General features: G+C 46.2%; 1 protein-coding gene across 1 annotated transcript in view; it reads left to right on the forward strand.

Annotated features, from left to right (window-relative positions):
- The window catches only part of USP18 (ubiquitin specific peptidase 18), a 37,415-nt gene that overhangs the window by 21,594 nt on the left and 1,494 nt on the right, over positions 1–14,327 (forward strand). The window contains exons 2-9 of the mRNA XM_007469527.1: positions 734–830; positions 2,300–2,445; positions 7,247–7,326; positions 7,589–7,735; positions 8,091–8,186; positions 8,622–8,789; positions 13,172–13,303; positions 13,768–13,817. Coding sequence (XP_007469589.1) covers positions 734–830; positions 2,300–2,445; positions 7,247–7,326; positions 7,589–7,735; positions 8,091–8,186; positions 8,622–8,789; positions 13,172–13,303; positions 13,768–13,817 — 916 coding nt within the window. The remainder of the gene's footprint in view (positions 1–733; positions 831–2,299; positions 2,446–7,246; positions 7,327–7,588; positions 7,736–8,090; positions 8,187–8,621; positions 8,790–13,171; positions 13,304–13,767; positions 13,818–14,327) is intronic.

The following is a 14,327-nucleotide window of genomic DNA, read 5'->3' on the forward strand; positions in this document are numbered from 1 at the left end:
TCTTACGTTCTTACTGCCCCAGCTTGTACACCAGAGCCCTTTCCCCGGGAGCTCTGAGATTAGTGGACTCCCTCCCTCTTAAACTACACACCTTGTGGGGTCTGTGGAGCCCAAGGTTGGGTGGGAAAGGGGAGGTTGGTTGCCAGCGGGTCAGAGAAATACTACCTTTTGGTTTTCTCACATCCTCATAAGTTCCTTGTGGCTTCCAGCCTCTCAAGGTGAGTTTAGATGAGGTGGATCTCCCCCAGAGCTTTCTTCTGATTCCCTTCCACCACCTGGTAGGGCCTGGGCAAGGGCCTTACCCCCGGGGCCCAGAGTAGATTGCCTGGGAGATGACTCTCACCCCTGAGCCTGTACATGCCCGCTGTGAGCCAGCTCTGTAGGGACAGCTTGGGTGGGCAGGGCCCCTAGTTCTCTCCGATGCACTGTCTGTAAGGTTTCTCTTCCTTTGCTCTCACTGTTGCTTGGGTTATAAGTTTGGCAACGAGTGATACACCTCCTTGTGGCCTCTTTTCCTAATGGACTGTTAGAACTTCTGCTGGTATTTCACTTTGCAGAGGCTCATGTTTCTCTCTCCTTTCCAATTCGTTTCCAAGCTCCTTAGTGAATTCTTTGTGCCTCTGGGAGTACCTTATAGAATTTCATGTCCTTAGGAGGGTCTAGAGGAGTGTTTGGTGTTTGTTGAATTCTGTGGCAGGGCTTTCCCTCAGTATCTTCCCTCTGCTCTTCATAGGCCCGGTCGGTTTACACAACATTGGGCAGACCTGCTGCCTTAACTCCCTGATCCAGGTGTTCGTTATGAACATGGAATTCACCAAGATATTGAAGAGGTAAGGCAATTGTTCAGGCAGATAAATGTGAATATTATTTTCTGTTTTCAATTATTCAGTTATTCACAGTGGTTTGGACTTTTAGAAGTCTACTTCCAAAAGCTAACAGAGAAAAGAACTTGCTTTGCACAATCTAGACTATATACTGTAATCATCTAAGATGATTTTTAAAAAATGTAAATGCAGATCCCACCCCCAGATATTTGGTTCCACTTGGGGCCTAGGTGGGTGTCTAGGGTGGGGCCCAAGCATTCGTACTTTTCAAAAGATTCCCCAGGTGATTCAAAGTGTAGCCAGATTGGCAGCCACTGACTTGGTTAAAAGGAAGTGGGGACCCTGCCAGTATCTAATCAACGGGCAGGTCTATGAGTCTATTGAGTTTTCTCAAATGAAACACATCCACACTCACACAGTATACACACCGTGAGAACCCTTCTTTCTTTCTTTTTTTTAAATGATTAAAAAAAAATTTATTTTATTTTTATTTATTTTTGGCTGCGCTGGGTCTTAGTTGCTGTGCGTGGGCTTTCTCTAGTTGCGGCGAGTGGGAGCTACTCTTTGTTGCGGTGTGCGGGCTTCTCGTTGCAGTGGCTTCTCTTGTTGCATAGCATGGGCTCTAGGCGCACAGGCTTCAGTAATTGTGGTGCGCGGGGTCAGTAGTTGTGGCTTGCGGGCTTCAGAGCACAGGCTCAGTAGTTGTGGTGTACAGGCTTAGCTGCTCCGCGGCATGTGGGATCTTCCCGGCCAGGGCTCGAACCTGTGTCCCCTGCATTGGCAGGCGGATTCTTAACCACTGCGCCACCAGGGAAGCCCGAGAGCCCTTCTTTCTTCTCAACCTGTTCTGCAGAGACATGCTGAGACTCCGCCAGGACTGACAGGCAAATTTCCTTGGGAACCCAAGCACCACACCCATATGCATATATTCACATACATAAACTTTATCACTCATTCTTTTCTGCCTTTTGCTTTCTCCTTTTCCCCTTCTTGGGCACGGGCAGTTGAGAGATGCCAGTGATTAAACAAATCATTGCCAAGATACACTGACATTCCTTTACGTGTCCTTCCCAGGACCTAGATCATATTTGCTTTTGGCCTTTGGAGAACTTCAGGCTGTGGCCGTTTTGCTGTGGATGCAGGACCTATTGCACCAGCCGTTCGTTTTGGTGTGACTGCCGTGCAGGGTGGGGAGAGGGGTGAGGCCGCAGCTGTGCTGATTCCCCTCTCGAGAGGAAACTCCCCTATAGCTGATTTGCTAACACGGTAGCTCTTCAACCTTGTCTATATGTTTAAATCATCTAGGAAACTTTAAAATCCTGGTAACTGGGCCCACCCCCAGAAATTCTGATGTAGTTAGTCTGCAGAGTGGCCTGGACGTGAGATTTTTGAAAGTTCTCCCGTGTGATTGTGGTGTGCCCCCGTCACTGAGAACTGTGGGGACAGGGAGGCTCGTGGCTGTTCTCGCTCGGCAGGATGACAGTGCCAAGGGGAGCTGCGGAGCAGAGGAGGAGTGTCCCCTTCCAGCTGCTCTTGCTGCTGGAGAAGATGCGGGACAGCCGGGAGGAAGCGGTGCGACCCATGGGGCTGGCCTACTGTCTCCAGACGTACAGCGTACCACGTAAGGCGGTCCTCCTCCAGGAGCTCGGGCTCCTGGCCTGCTGCTCTGAGAGGGAGGGGAGCGCGAGGGGGAGGGGACACGGGAGGGGGCAGCAGAGGAGAGGAGGGGGACTGAGGCTCAGTGAGTGAACAGGAAGGAAACCCTTGTGTTGGAGGCACGTGTGTGGATGCGAGATATCTTAAGGGGCCCCCATCGTCCAGGTGCAGCACTGATGTTATCTATGCACGTATTACTTCCACACTCACTCTCTTTCTGCCTCTCGGTGGAGCAAGTAAAAAAGGATTCGTAAGGAGAAACCATGTTCTACAAAAGGAAACTCGTAAATAGCTTAGTTTTTTTTTAAACAGCCTTAATGAGATATACATCACATAACTGTAAAATTCAATCAATTAAAAATGTACAATTCAGAGGTTTTTGGTATTTCACAGAGTTGTGCAATTATCACCACATTCTAAATTTAGCAAATTTTCATCACCCCCCAAAGAAACCCCATACCTATTAGCAGTCACTCTCCTTTGTTTTCTTCTAGGTTTTATACTTTTAGCTCTTACATTAGATCCATGTTTCACTTAGAGCTAAATTTTGTGAATGGTGTGAGATCAGAGTCCAACTTCATTCTCTTGCGTGTGGGCATCCAATTGTTCCAGCACCGTTTGTTGAAAATACTACTCTTGTCCCACTGAATTGATTCACTCTTTCTTTGTTACAACAAGCATCCTTTCATTTCAGCTTGATGAACTCCTCTCAGCTGTCCTTGTAAGGCAGGTCTAGTGGTGATGAGCTCTCAGTGTTCCTTTGTCTGGGAAAGCCTTTGTCTCTCCTTCATTTCTGAAGGACAGTGTTGCTGGATACAGTTTTCTTTATCAGCAGTTTTCCCTTTCATCACTTGCCCTATCATCCCACTTTCCCATGGTCTGTAAGGTTTGTGCTGAGAAATGTGCTGATAGTCTTATGAGGGTTCCCTTGTAGGTGATAAACTTCCTGTCTCTTGCTTTTAAGATCTCTCTTTGTCTTTGATTTTCGACAGTATTTTTGACAGTATTATGATGTGTCTTGGAGAACATCTGTTCAAAGGGAATATGTTTGGGGACCAGTGAGCTTCATGAACTTCAATGTCTAAATCTCTCCCCAGATTTGGGAAGTCGCAGCCACTATTTCTTTAGATGAGTTTTCGGCCCCCTTTCCCCTCTCTTCTTCTGGGACTCCATTAAAGTGTAGGTTGTTTCTCTTAATGGAGTCCCATAGACTTTCTTCAATCCTTCTCAGCCTTTTTGCTCCTTTGACTGGACAGTTTCAAATGACCTGCCTTCTAGTTCTTCTGATTCCTTCTGCTTGTGCATTGATTCCAGTCTGCTTTTGAAGCTCTCTGTTGAATTCTTCAGTTCAATATTCTTTAGCTCCAAAATTGCCCTTTGGTTCTTTTTTATGTTTTCTATCTCTTTGTTGAACTTCTGTTTTTCTTGGATTGTTTTCCTGATTTATTTAAATTGTTAATCTGTGTTCTCTGGTAGCTCTCCGAGCATCTTTAGAACAATTATTTAGAATTATTTTTCAGACAATTTGGTATCTCCATTTCTTTGGTTTCATTTACTGGAAGTTTACTGTTTTCTTTTGGTGGTATCATGTTTCCCTGATTGTCCAGGATCCCTGTAGACTTGTGTAGGGACTTTGCTAAGAAGGACCTTCACCTGCAGCTAGGGTGTGCTGTGATCCAGGTGTAGGGGTGTGAGGCTTGTGGTGGCTCTGGGTCTGGGTGGGTGTGATATATCATTGGCTCAGGCTGCTGGGGTCCACGACCTCGATAACTGTGCCATCCTTGCAGAGAGCTGCAGGGGGTCTGAAGTGGCTGCAAGGGCTGGGAGGTACTATTTCATTGTAGTTTTGATTTCCCTAACGATTAGTGATGCTGGGCATCTTTTCATGTGCTTACTGCCATTTGTATGTCTTCTTTGGAAAAATATCTATTCCAGTTCTTTTGAATTGGGTTATTTTTGTTGTTGAGTTTAAAAGTTCTATATATTCTGGATGTTAATCCCTTATTAGATATATGCTTTGCAAAAATATTCTCTCATTCTGTGGGGTGCCTTTTTACTCTGGGGATACTGTCTTTTGATGCATACATTTAAAAAATTTTCATGAAGTTGAAGTTTTCTATGTTTTCTTTTGTTACCTGTGCCTTTGGTGTCACATCCAAGAAGTCATTGCCAAATCCAAGGTCGTGTGCTTTTGTCCTATGTGTTCTTCTAAGCATTTTATTGTTTAGGGTCTTACATTTAGGTCCTTGATCTGTTTTGAATTAATTTTTGTATATGCAGTTAGAAGCGTTCAACTTGATTTCTTTGCATGTGGATATCCAGTTTCCCCAGCATCATTTGTTGAAGAGACTATCCTTTCCCGACTGTATACTCTTGGCTCCCTTGTCAAAAATTATTGGACCATACATGTGAGGATTCATTTCTGGACTCTTTATTCTATTGCATCAATCTGTATGTCTGTCCTTATGCCAGTACCACACTGTTTTGGTTACTATAGCTCTGTAGTAAGTTTTGAAATGAGAAAGTGTGAGTCCTCTAGTTTGTTATTCTTTTTCAGAATTGTTTTGGCATTTTGGGGTCCCTTGAGATCTATATGAATTTTAGGATGAGTTTTTCTATTTCAGCAAATATCTTATTGGGATTTTGTTAGGGATTGCATTGAATGTGTAGATTGCTTTGGGTAGTATTGACTTTTAAATAATATTAAATATTCTAGTCCATGTACATGGAATGTGTTTCCATTTATTTATGTCTTCTTTAATTTCTTTCAGCAGTGTTTTGTAGTTTTCATAATACAAGGCTTTTACCAATTTGGTTAAGTGAATTCCTAAGTATTTTATTGTTTTTGAAGCTATTATAGATGGATTTGTTTGTGTTCTTTCATTTTCAAATTGTTTATTGTTCATGTATGTATAGAAATACAATTGACTTTTGTGTGTTGACTTTGTATCATATTTTTAATTTCATTTATTAGATCTAAAAGCTTTGTTTCGTGGAGTCTTTTAACATATGAGATTATATCATCTGCAAACAGCGGTAATTTTACTTCTTCCTTTCCAATTTGGATGCATTTTATTTCTTTTCTTATCTAATTGCTCTGGCTAGAACTTCCAGTACTCTGTTGACTAGAAGTGGTGAAAGCAGGCATCCTGCTTTTACAGAGACCCGCACTGCACTGTCCCAGTTGTATGTCACCTTTCTTTAGCTTTCCATAGCAGTTTGTACACCTGGGGAATTTTTCTCATTCTTCTTCTTTTTTTTTTTTTAAATAAATGTATTTATTAATTTTTTTTTGTGGCTGAGTTGGGTCTTCGTTCCTGTGTGCGGGCTTTCTCTAGTTGCGGTGAGCGGGGGCTACTCTTCCTTGTGGTGCGCAGACTTCTTATTGCGGTGGCTTCTCTTGTCACAGAGCATGGGCTCTAGGCATGCGGGCTTCAGTAGTTGTGGCACGTGGGCTCAGTAGTTGTGGCACATGTGTTTAGTTGCTCCACGGCATGTGGGATCTTCCTGGACCAGGGCTCGAGCCCGTGTTCCCTGCATTGGCAGGTGGATTCTTAACCATTGCACCACCAGGGAAGTCCCTAAATTCTTCTTTGAATTGTGAGTACATGGATAATTGCCTACCACTAGACTATAGGTCTCTTGGGGACAGGAACTTTCTCTGGCCTGTGCAATGCCTTGCACGTAGCAGGTGTGAAAGAAGTTATGGGTTGGGCAAGCATCCCTGTATTTCTTAGATGAATCAGGACTCCTGGTTCTGGGATGGTCAGGTGCGGCAAGGTGGCTCTACGTGACAAGCTGACGTGACTCCCTTTATGTCCTGTGTGGTGGGCAGCCTTCTGAAAATAATTCCCTGAAGACTGCATCAGTGCAGCCTGCTGCCAGCCTGCTTGTCTACAGTTTGGGATTATTAGCTTGGAATGTGGATTAATTAACCATTCAACTAATATGTAACGTTCACCTATTATGTGCCAGTTTCTGAGCTGGTGAGGGAGTTAGACTGACAGAGTATTTGCCTCCATGGAGCTGACAGTTTAGAGGAGAGACACAGGCCAAAACAAAATACAACCCCAAAACATTAAGTATAGATTGTGATAAGTATCATGGAGGAAATGGTGTTGAGATAGCAGATATGAATGCTTAATACCTTTTCTTGCAACGTCTTTGCAACTTGGGAACATGGATTCATTCACCCCTGTGCACCACTTGTAGCCTGATGTTCACGTGTGTAGGATTCACAGCTTATTCCTGCTTCCTCTCCGCCAGCACCCTCTATCACTGAGAAGGTTATTTCCCTTCTTGTTCTCCCGTACACCTTTGGGGAAGACCTGGGTCAGGTATGAGTGTTGGAAAACTGCTCAATTTTAAGGGGAGTGAATAAAGAAAATACGGAGAGGCATAGAGAAGTCAGTGGCCACAGGAGTCCAGTTGGAGGCTTGGCAGGGACATAGGAGAGAATCCACCGCTGACTATTGGTTTTGTGTAGCTGGGTTCCCCAGCGGAGGCCAGCAGGGGTGGGTGGCAACTCAGAGGACAGAAGACTTGTGTGATGCAGTGGGGCTGGACTTTGAGTTTTAAAAGGAGTTCTTAAAATCAATACCAAGCTTATCTTTCATTTTTATGGCTGAACATCCTGTGGAAACTTAGCCTGAAAGCGGGGAAATGCAACGTGACGAGTGTTTGCATGCATCTAGGTGGCTGGGGCAGGAGGGCAGGACAGGTGTCCCTGGGTCCTCACCCTGGGCGTTACTTTTCTCTTTGGCCAGTGTTTGTCCAGCATGATGCTGCCCAGCTCTACCTCACAATCTGGAACCTGATTAAAGACCAAATCACAGATGTGGACTTGGTAAGTCCTAGAACGGGAGAGCTCAGAAGGTGAGGATGCTGTCCTTGTGACGTGTAGAGAGGATTGAAAGGGGAAATGCATGTAAAATGCTTATCACGATTGCATAGTGCAGTTGCTGTGATTTCTCTACGCCTTTGTGAGCGAGCAGAGAGCGGCTGCCCTTCCGGAGCTGTGTGCGGTGGCTCCAGTGCTGGAGCTTGGCCGGACCTGCTTACTCGCAGCTTTCTCTGCACCTTCATCCTCCTCCCCCTCCCTTTTGCAGGTAGCGAGGCTGCAGGCCCTCTATGCCATTCGCGTGAGGGAGTCCCTCGTTTGCCTTGGATGTACCATGGAGAGTGACAGAAGCAGCAGCATGCTGACCCTCCCCGTCTCTCTTTTCGACATGGATTCAAAGCCCCTGAAAACACTGGTGAGGGGTCCTTGTGGGGAGTTTTCTGTTCCCGCACAGCCCAGAGCTTCTGGTGCCCCCTCGCTTCTTTAATCCACCCTTGGCTTTTAAAAAATCATTTCCGCTTCCTTTGCATGGCTCTGGCTAAGTTCTCCTTTCATTTGCGGGGCAAAAACGTTTCTCCTCTTACGGCCCCTTATCCTCACTGCTTCCTCCAAAACGCAGGTCTTTCCTGAGACCCTGGCACATGTACCACGCTGGGCTGGATGTTAGGGGACCTGGGGAAAACGAGGAGAGAAGCTTAAGCTCATCGGCAGGGTGAGGGGTTGTACCCAGAAGGTAATAACCTTGCCTTTCCCTTGCTCCCCTGGGACAGGAGGACGCCCTCCGCTGTTTCTTCCAGCCCAGGGAGCTGTCCAGCGAGGACAAGTGCTTCTGTGGGAACTGTGAGAAGGAGACCTGCTGGAAGCAGGTACTTGCTCCCAAACCGGGTGCTTCTGGCCCATCTGGGGTTCCCCTTGGGGGCCTCCCACTGAGGGAGGGAATCCCTTCAGACTGGGGATCCTGGGGCTTGTGACTTCCAGGGCTGTGGGTACGCTCCTCGGACCTCATCACTGAGACGGACGGGGGAAGGCACAAGAGCGGGGGCTGTTTTCCCCTCAGGGCCAGACTCCCCAGGGAGGGGAGCAGACCCCGTAGTTGCCCTGGGTTCCTGGCCGGAGCCCTGGGCTTCTTGAGCCTTCTGTGGGAGGTCCAACAGAGCCAGCAGGCAGGGCCCTTACCGTGTGATTCCATTCCGCTCCCTTCTGTTTTGGAAGAAGAACATACCATCGGCCCTGGTGTTTCTCGGAATCGACCTGTTTCAAGTGCCTGGGACTCATCTCCACGGTGACTTTGCTTTTTCCAGGTCTTGACGCTGACCCACCTGCCCCAGACATTGACCATCCACCTCATGCGTTTCTCCAGCAAAAATCTGCGGACAGAAAAAATCTGCCACTCACTGTGTTTCCCCCAGAACTTGGATCTAAATAAGCTCCTTGAGATGGAGGGAGAGCCCTGCACTGCTGAGGAGCAGGTGAGGGCCCCTCGTGTCCCTTCCACCCCCCACATAAGACACCCCGTCCTTTGTTTGTCTTCCCTCCCCTGAGATGATTGGCATCAAGATCACCAGAGATGCACTTTGAGCATCCTTCTCTTCTCCGGTGGCCGAGCTCGGGACACAGAGGGAGGGACGCTCACCAACGGCTTGGTATGATTCATAGAAACATATTCATACACTCGAGAAACACTTGTTTTTCAAAAAAGGAGTTTGATGATGGGAACCCGAGTCTCTCGAATAACAGCGATGGGCTGTTAGCCTCACATTGCCACCAACATTTGCTGTTGGCAGTTGCATTTCTTTTAAGATTCAAAAGACTTTGTTTCTGATGATTGGATTTGTACTCGTCTACCTCACAGCAATGAGGGAAGGAACCCATAAGTCAGAACCTTCCTTTTCAATAGGATGTGCAGTGCTTACATAGCCACAGGTAAGCACAGCACCCTGGGTTCTAAATAGAGCCCCAGCCTAACATTCTACTTCAGGCAGCTTATGCTTACCTTGGGGATAATAAGAAAGCAGCCAGCACGTTGGGCCAAATTGATTCAGAGTAAAGTTGGATTCAGTTGTCTTGAGCTAATGAATTGTGGGGAAATTCTGAGAAAAAAGTGACATAAATGTCTTTTCTCCATAGGTTTAAAATGCTACATTTATTCCCATACATATGTGAGTCCATTTGTGGACTTTCTGTTTTGTTTCACTGGGCTGTTTACTATCCATGCTCTAGAACCATGGTTTTTTTAAAAACTGAGGCCTGACAGCATGTTACAGTGGCTCCTTCCCTGTTCAGGGCATGTACATTTCATAGGATTCTCAGTTTCTTTCCTTCTAGTTTCCTTATTTCCACTGGCACAGCCTACCTAATGAAATATATCTTAAAAATCTTTTTCCTCTTGAAAAGACTTGTGAGGAATTATATAATGAATCTCCACATCCACCAACGGCTTAAACAGCTACCTAACTCATGGCCAGTCTTGCTTTACCTACACCCCATCCTCTTCTTTCTCCAAACCTCTACTGGATGATTTTGACACAAATCCCAGACACCGTACATGTCATTTGGAAGTATTTCATTATGTCTCTCTAAAGAATAAGCACTCTTTTTCTAAACATGACCGATTGCATCTTATGATTCTTTAATATCCTCTAATAGCCAAGTAAATATTTGGATTTCCCTGACTGTCCTGTAAGTTGTTTGCTTTGTTTGAATCTAGAGCCAAATAAAGTCTACACTTGTATTTGCTTTACCTTTGTTTCCTCCCTCCCTCCCCCTTGCCTTTCTTTCTTCCTCAGGGTAAGTTTCTTGGATGCTTCCCCTCCTTTTCTTTTCCTTGAAATCTCTTTGCTTGAAGGTTTCTTTAATGTATCTCCAGAATTGGCTGGCGGGTCTTATGTGACACACACTCCTCTAGCCCTGGTATTTCTCGTGAACTGAGAGTTAGATCCAGGGATTGCCCCGCACTTTTTGCACAGCAAAGGAAACCATAAACAAGACAAAAAGACAACCCTCAGAATGGGAGAAAATATTTGTAAATGAAGCAACTGACAAAGGATTCATCTCCACAATATACAAGCAGCTCATGCAGCTCAGTATCAAGAAAACAAACAACCCAACCCAAAAATGGGCAGAAGACCTAAATAGACATTTCTCCAAAGAAGATATACAGATTGCCAACAAACACATGAAAGGATGCTCAACACCAGTAATCATTAGAGAAATGAAAATCAAAACCACAATGAGGTATCACCTCACACCGGTCAGAATGGCCATCATCAAAAAATCTACAAACAACAAATGCTGGAGAGGGTGTGGAGAAAAGGGAACCCTCTTGCACTGTTGGTGGGAATGTAAACTGATACAGCCACTATGGAGAACAGTATGGAGGTTCCTTAAAAAGCTAAAAATAGAACTACCATATGACCCGGAAATCCCACTACTGGGCAGGTACCCTGAGAAAACCATAATTCAAAAAGAGTCATGTACCACAATGTTCACTGCAGCACTATTTACAATAGCCAGGACATGGAAGCAACCTAAGTGTCCATCGACAGATGAATGGATAAAGAAGATGGGGCACATGTATACAATGGAATATTGCTCAGCCATAAAAAGAAACGAAATTGAGTTATTTGTAGTGAGGTGGATGGACCTAGAGTCTTGTCATGCAGAGTGAAGTGTCAGAAAGAGAAAAACAAATATCGTATGCTGACACATATATATGGAATCTAAAAAAAAAAAAATAAGGTTCTGATGAACGTAGGGTCAGGACAGGAATAAAGAGTCAGATGTAGAGAATGGACTTGAGGACACGGGGAGGGGGAAGGGTGAGCTGGAACGAAGTGACAGAGTGGCATTGACATATATACACTACCAAATGTAAAATAGCTAGTGGGAAGCAGCCGCATAGCACAGGGAGATCAGGTTGGTGCTTTGTGACCACCTAGAGGGGTGGGATAGGGAGGGTGAGAGGGGGGAGATACAAGAGGGAGGGGATATGGGGATATATGTTTACATATAGCTGATTCGCTTTGTTATACAGCAACAACTAACACACCATTGTAAAGCAATTATACTGCAATAAAGATGTAAAAAAAAAAAACCAGTGTAACATCCCCACGTGAGAATAGAGAATGATTTTAGCCCTCCCTTTTGGGGGACTAAGCTTCGTTTGTCCTACCCTCATCCTGTCCCCTTCACGATCTTGTTTCAAAGTCTCAGGTTAGGGATATTATTTGACTGTGTTGAGAAAACAAGTACAATTTTCCCAACTCATGTGGAGATCTTGCTCACAGTCAGTGAAAACTCTCTCTCTTGCCACTGTTGTCTTTTCACAGATAATTCTCTCTTGTCTTGACTTGCTAAGATTTGAGGGAGTAGAAAGACTTACTGCCAAACCTAGTGAATACTTTTTGGTCTTTCCCTTACTTGATCTTTTTGTGATATTCTGTTATTGATCCTATTCTCCTTCAAAGTCTGCCTACTCTAGGCCTCTCTCCTGGGGGTTCTTTCTCCATTGCTGGATCCTTTCCTGCCCATTTTTATTGGTATTTAGTTTTAATTCTATTCCTTTTTCTTCCCGTTTTTTGAATGTCATCTCATTAATTCTCATGGTTTCAATCACCTCAAACTGAAGACTTCCAATCCCTGTCTCCTGCTCAGGTCTCGCTCTTGACCTCCAAACAGTGTGTCCACCTCGTACTCAGTGTTGTCACACGGTCCCCAAATGCACTGTCTTCATCCCCAGACACCTCTGTTCCATGTGTGACCTTATAGCAGCAGCGTCTTCCTAATTTCCAAGCCAAAAATCTGGGGTTCATCCTTGTAGTGCCCCCTACTTGCTCCCCCACCACCATATCCATCAGTTGCAAAGGAACTTATTATTTTTCCTTAACTTTGCACAAATCTGTCCCCTCGTCTCTACGTTCCCCCTCACTTCCTCAGTATAGGGGTCCAGAGCTTGGGCTTCGAAGCCGGGCAGGCCTGGGTTAAACTCCCGCCTCTTTATGAGCTCTGACCCTTGAGTAAATTACTCTGCTCCCTGAGCTCAGATTCCACGTCTGCAAAGTAGGATTTATGCTGGCACCTAGTTTACAGGTTTGCTGTGGATGTTAAATGGAACAATGCATGTGAAGACTTGGCCAGGTGCTGGCAGTCAGCTAGTAATTGCTGTGTTAATAATGCTTATATCGTTTACTGGCTGCTCCCGGGGGTAATGGCTGGGCTCTCACCATTTCTTCCTCGTGCCATCGTGGTTCCCTAACTTGTCTCGTTGGCTCTGCCTCACTTGAACTCTCAGTCCGTTTTTCACACCATGTTATTTCAGTATTTCTCAAACACAAATCCTATGATGTTGCTCCCCTGCGTAAAGCCTTCCGACGGCTCCCACTGCTCGGGATAAAGTTCTGATTCCTGACTTGGCCTTTGTGGACGTTAATCCCATGGCTCCCAGCACCCCCAGCTGCGTTTCCGGGTGCACTGTTCTGTTCCCACCGGGCCTCCACAGTTCCTGGTCCATACCCCATCACGCGTGTGCCATGATGACCCTTCAGGATCAGTTCAAGCACGTCTTCTCTGGGAGCTTTCCTCAGCAGGTTATTCCTTCTCCTTTTTGGGGCAAAAAGTGATTCTTCCCAAATTTACCTCCAAATGCATCTGGTATAAAACATGGGATTACAGCTCTGGCATAATTAGCTGTGAGTCTTGAGGTCAAAGACGGTTTTCTAGTGCCCTGGAAGCACCAGTGCCTGGCAGAGAAAGGCACTGAATAAGCAAAGGCACCATGAAATAGTTTCCTCCTTCTAGACGAGGGTCAGAAGAGGAGGGATGATGGGGGTCTCTTTGTCCTTGTGTCCTTCAGCATGGGGGACAGTATGAACTCTTCGCTGTGATTGCCCATGTGGGGAAGGCTGACTTCGGTCACTACTGTGCTTATGTCCGGAGTTCTGTGAATAGAAGATGGTTCTGCTTCAACGACTCCAATGTTTGCTGGGTGAGAAACATCCTCCAGAATTGCCTCTTGCCCTGGATTCTCCATCTCTAATAAGTTCTGAGCCAGGACTAGATGGACCCTCAAGGCCCAGACACGCTGTGGTCCTGTTCTCTGTGTGTGTGGCCTTTCGTGGGGTTTGAAGCCCTTTTCTGCATGGAGCCCCTGTCTGGTTTACAGCGCTCTGCTACTCCACTGAGCTCAGTGTCTAGGTTTTTGGGATTCTAGGCTCAGTGCCCTGTAGCCTCGTGCTCTGGGGGAAGCTTACTGAAAGCAAGAAGAGTCAGAAAGAGTTAGAAAATCTTGGCTCGTCAACACCAAGTTTCAACAGAGGGACAGTGTACTAAAGAGACTTCATACACGTGGCACCTGTCACTAGGTGATCCAGGTCATGGGTGTAACGGGGGTGGGTTTGTCTGGGTGAGTGAGGGAGGGCCGTTTCACCTTGTCTGTCTGTGTGCTTCCAGGTGTCCTGGGAAGACGTCCAGTGTACCTATGGAGATCACAGCTACCGCTGGTGAGAGAGCACTGGGGTGGTGGGGCCCCAATGCGCTCACACACCCTGAACAGCATAGGGTGCTAGCTGCTCTATGAAACGCTCACGGACTCAGCTGCCACTCGCCTGTGGATGGCCCCCTAGTGAATACTGCGCAGCCTCATCTTTCGGTACCACCCACCACACTGCTCTCCCTGCAGCTTAGACTCCAACATTACTGAAGTATAAGTGGCTCCCAAATATCACGCTGTGCGTGGCTTTGTGCGGGCTGTTCCCACCTGTGCTGCCTTTTCCTAATTTGTCACTGCGGCAACCCCCCTCTCATGCTTCAGTACTTCTGCTCGTGCCCACCTGCTCTGTAAAGGCTTCCCAGCGGCATCCAGGCAGGTTTGTAGGAGCTTCTCAGATGCTTTCCCTGCATGTGGAGCTCACCTCCTTTACAGCAAGGATCCCACTGCTCTTTAAGTGTTCGCCTACGTAACATTCTTTCACATTAACCGTGAACTTTTCGGAGGCAAGGGTCACTCTTTC

Source organism: Lipotes vexillifer, unplaced genomic scaffold (genome assembly GCF_000442215.2).
Source record: "Lipotes vexillifer unplaced genomic scaffold, Lipotes_vexillifer_v1.1 scaffold395, whole genome shotgun sequence".
Taxonomy (NCBI): Eukaryota; Metazoa; Chordata; class Mammalia; order Artiodactyla; family Lipotidae; genus Lipotes; species Lipotes vexillifer.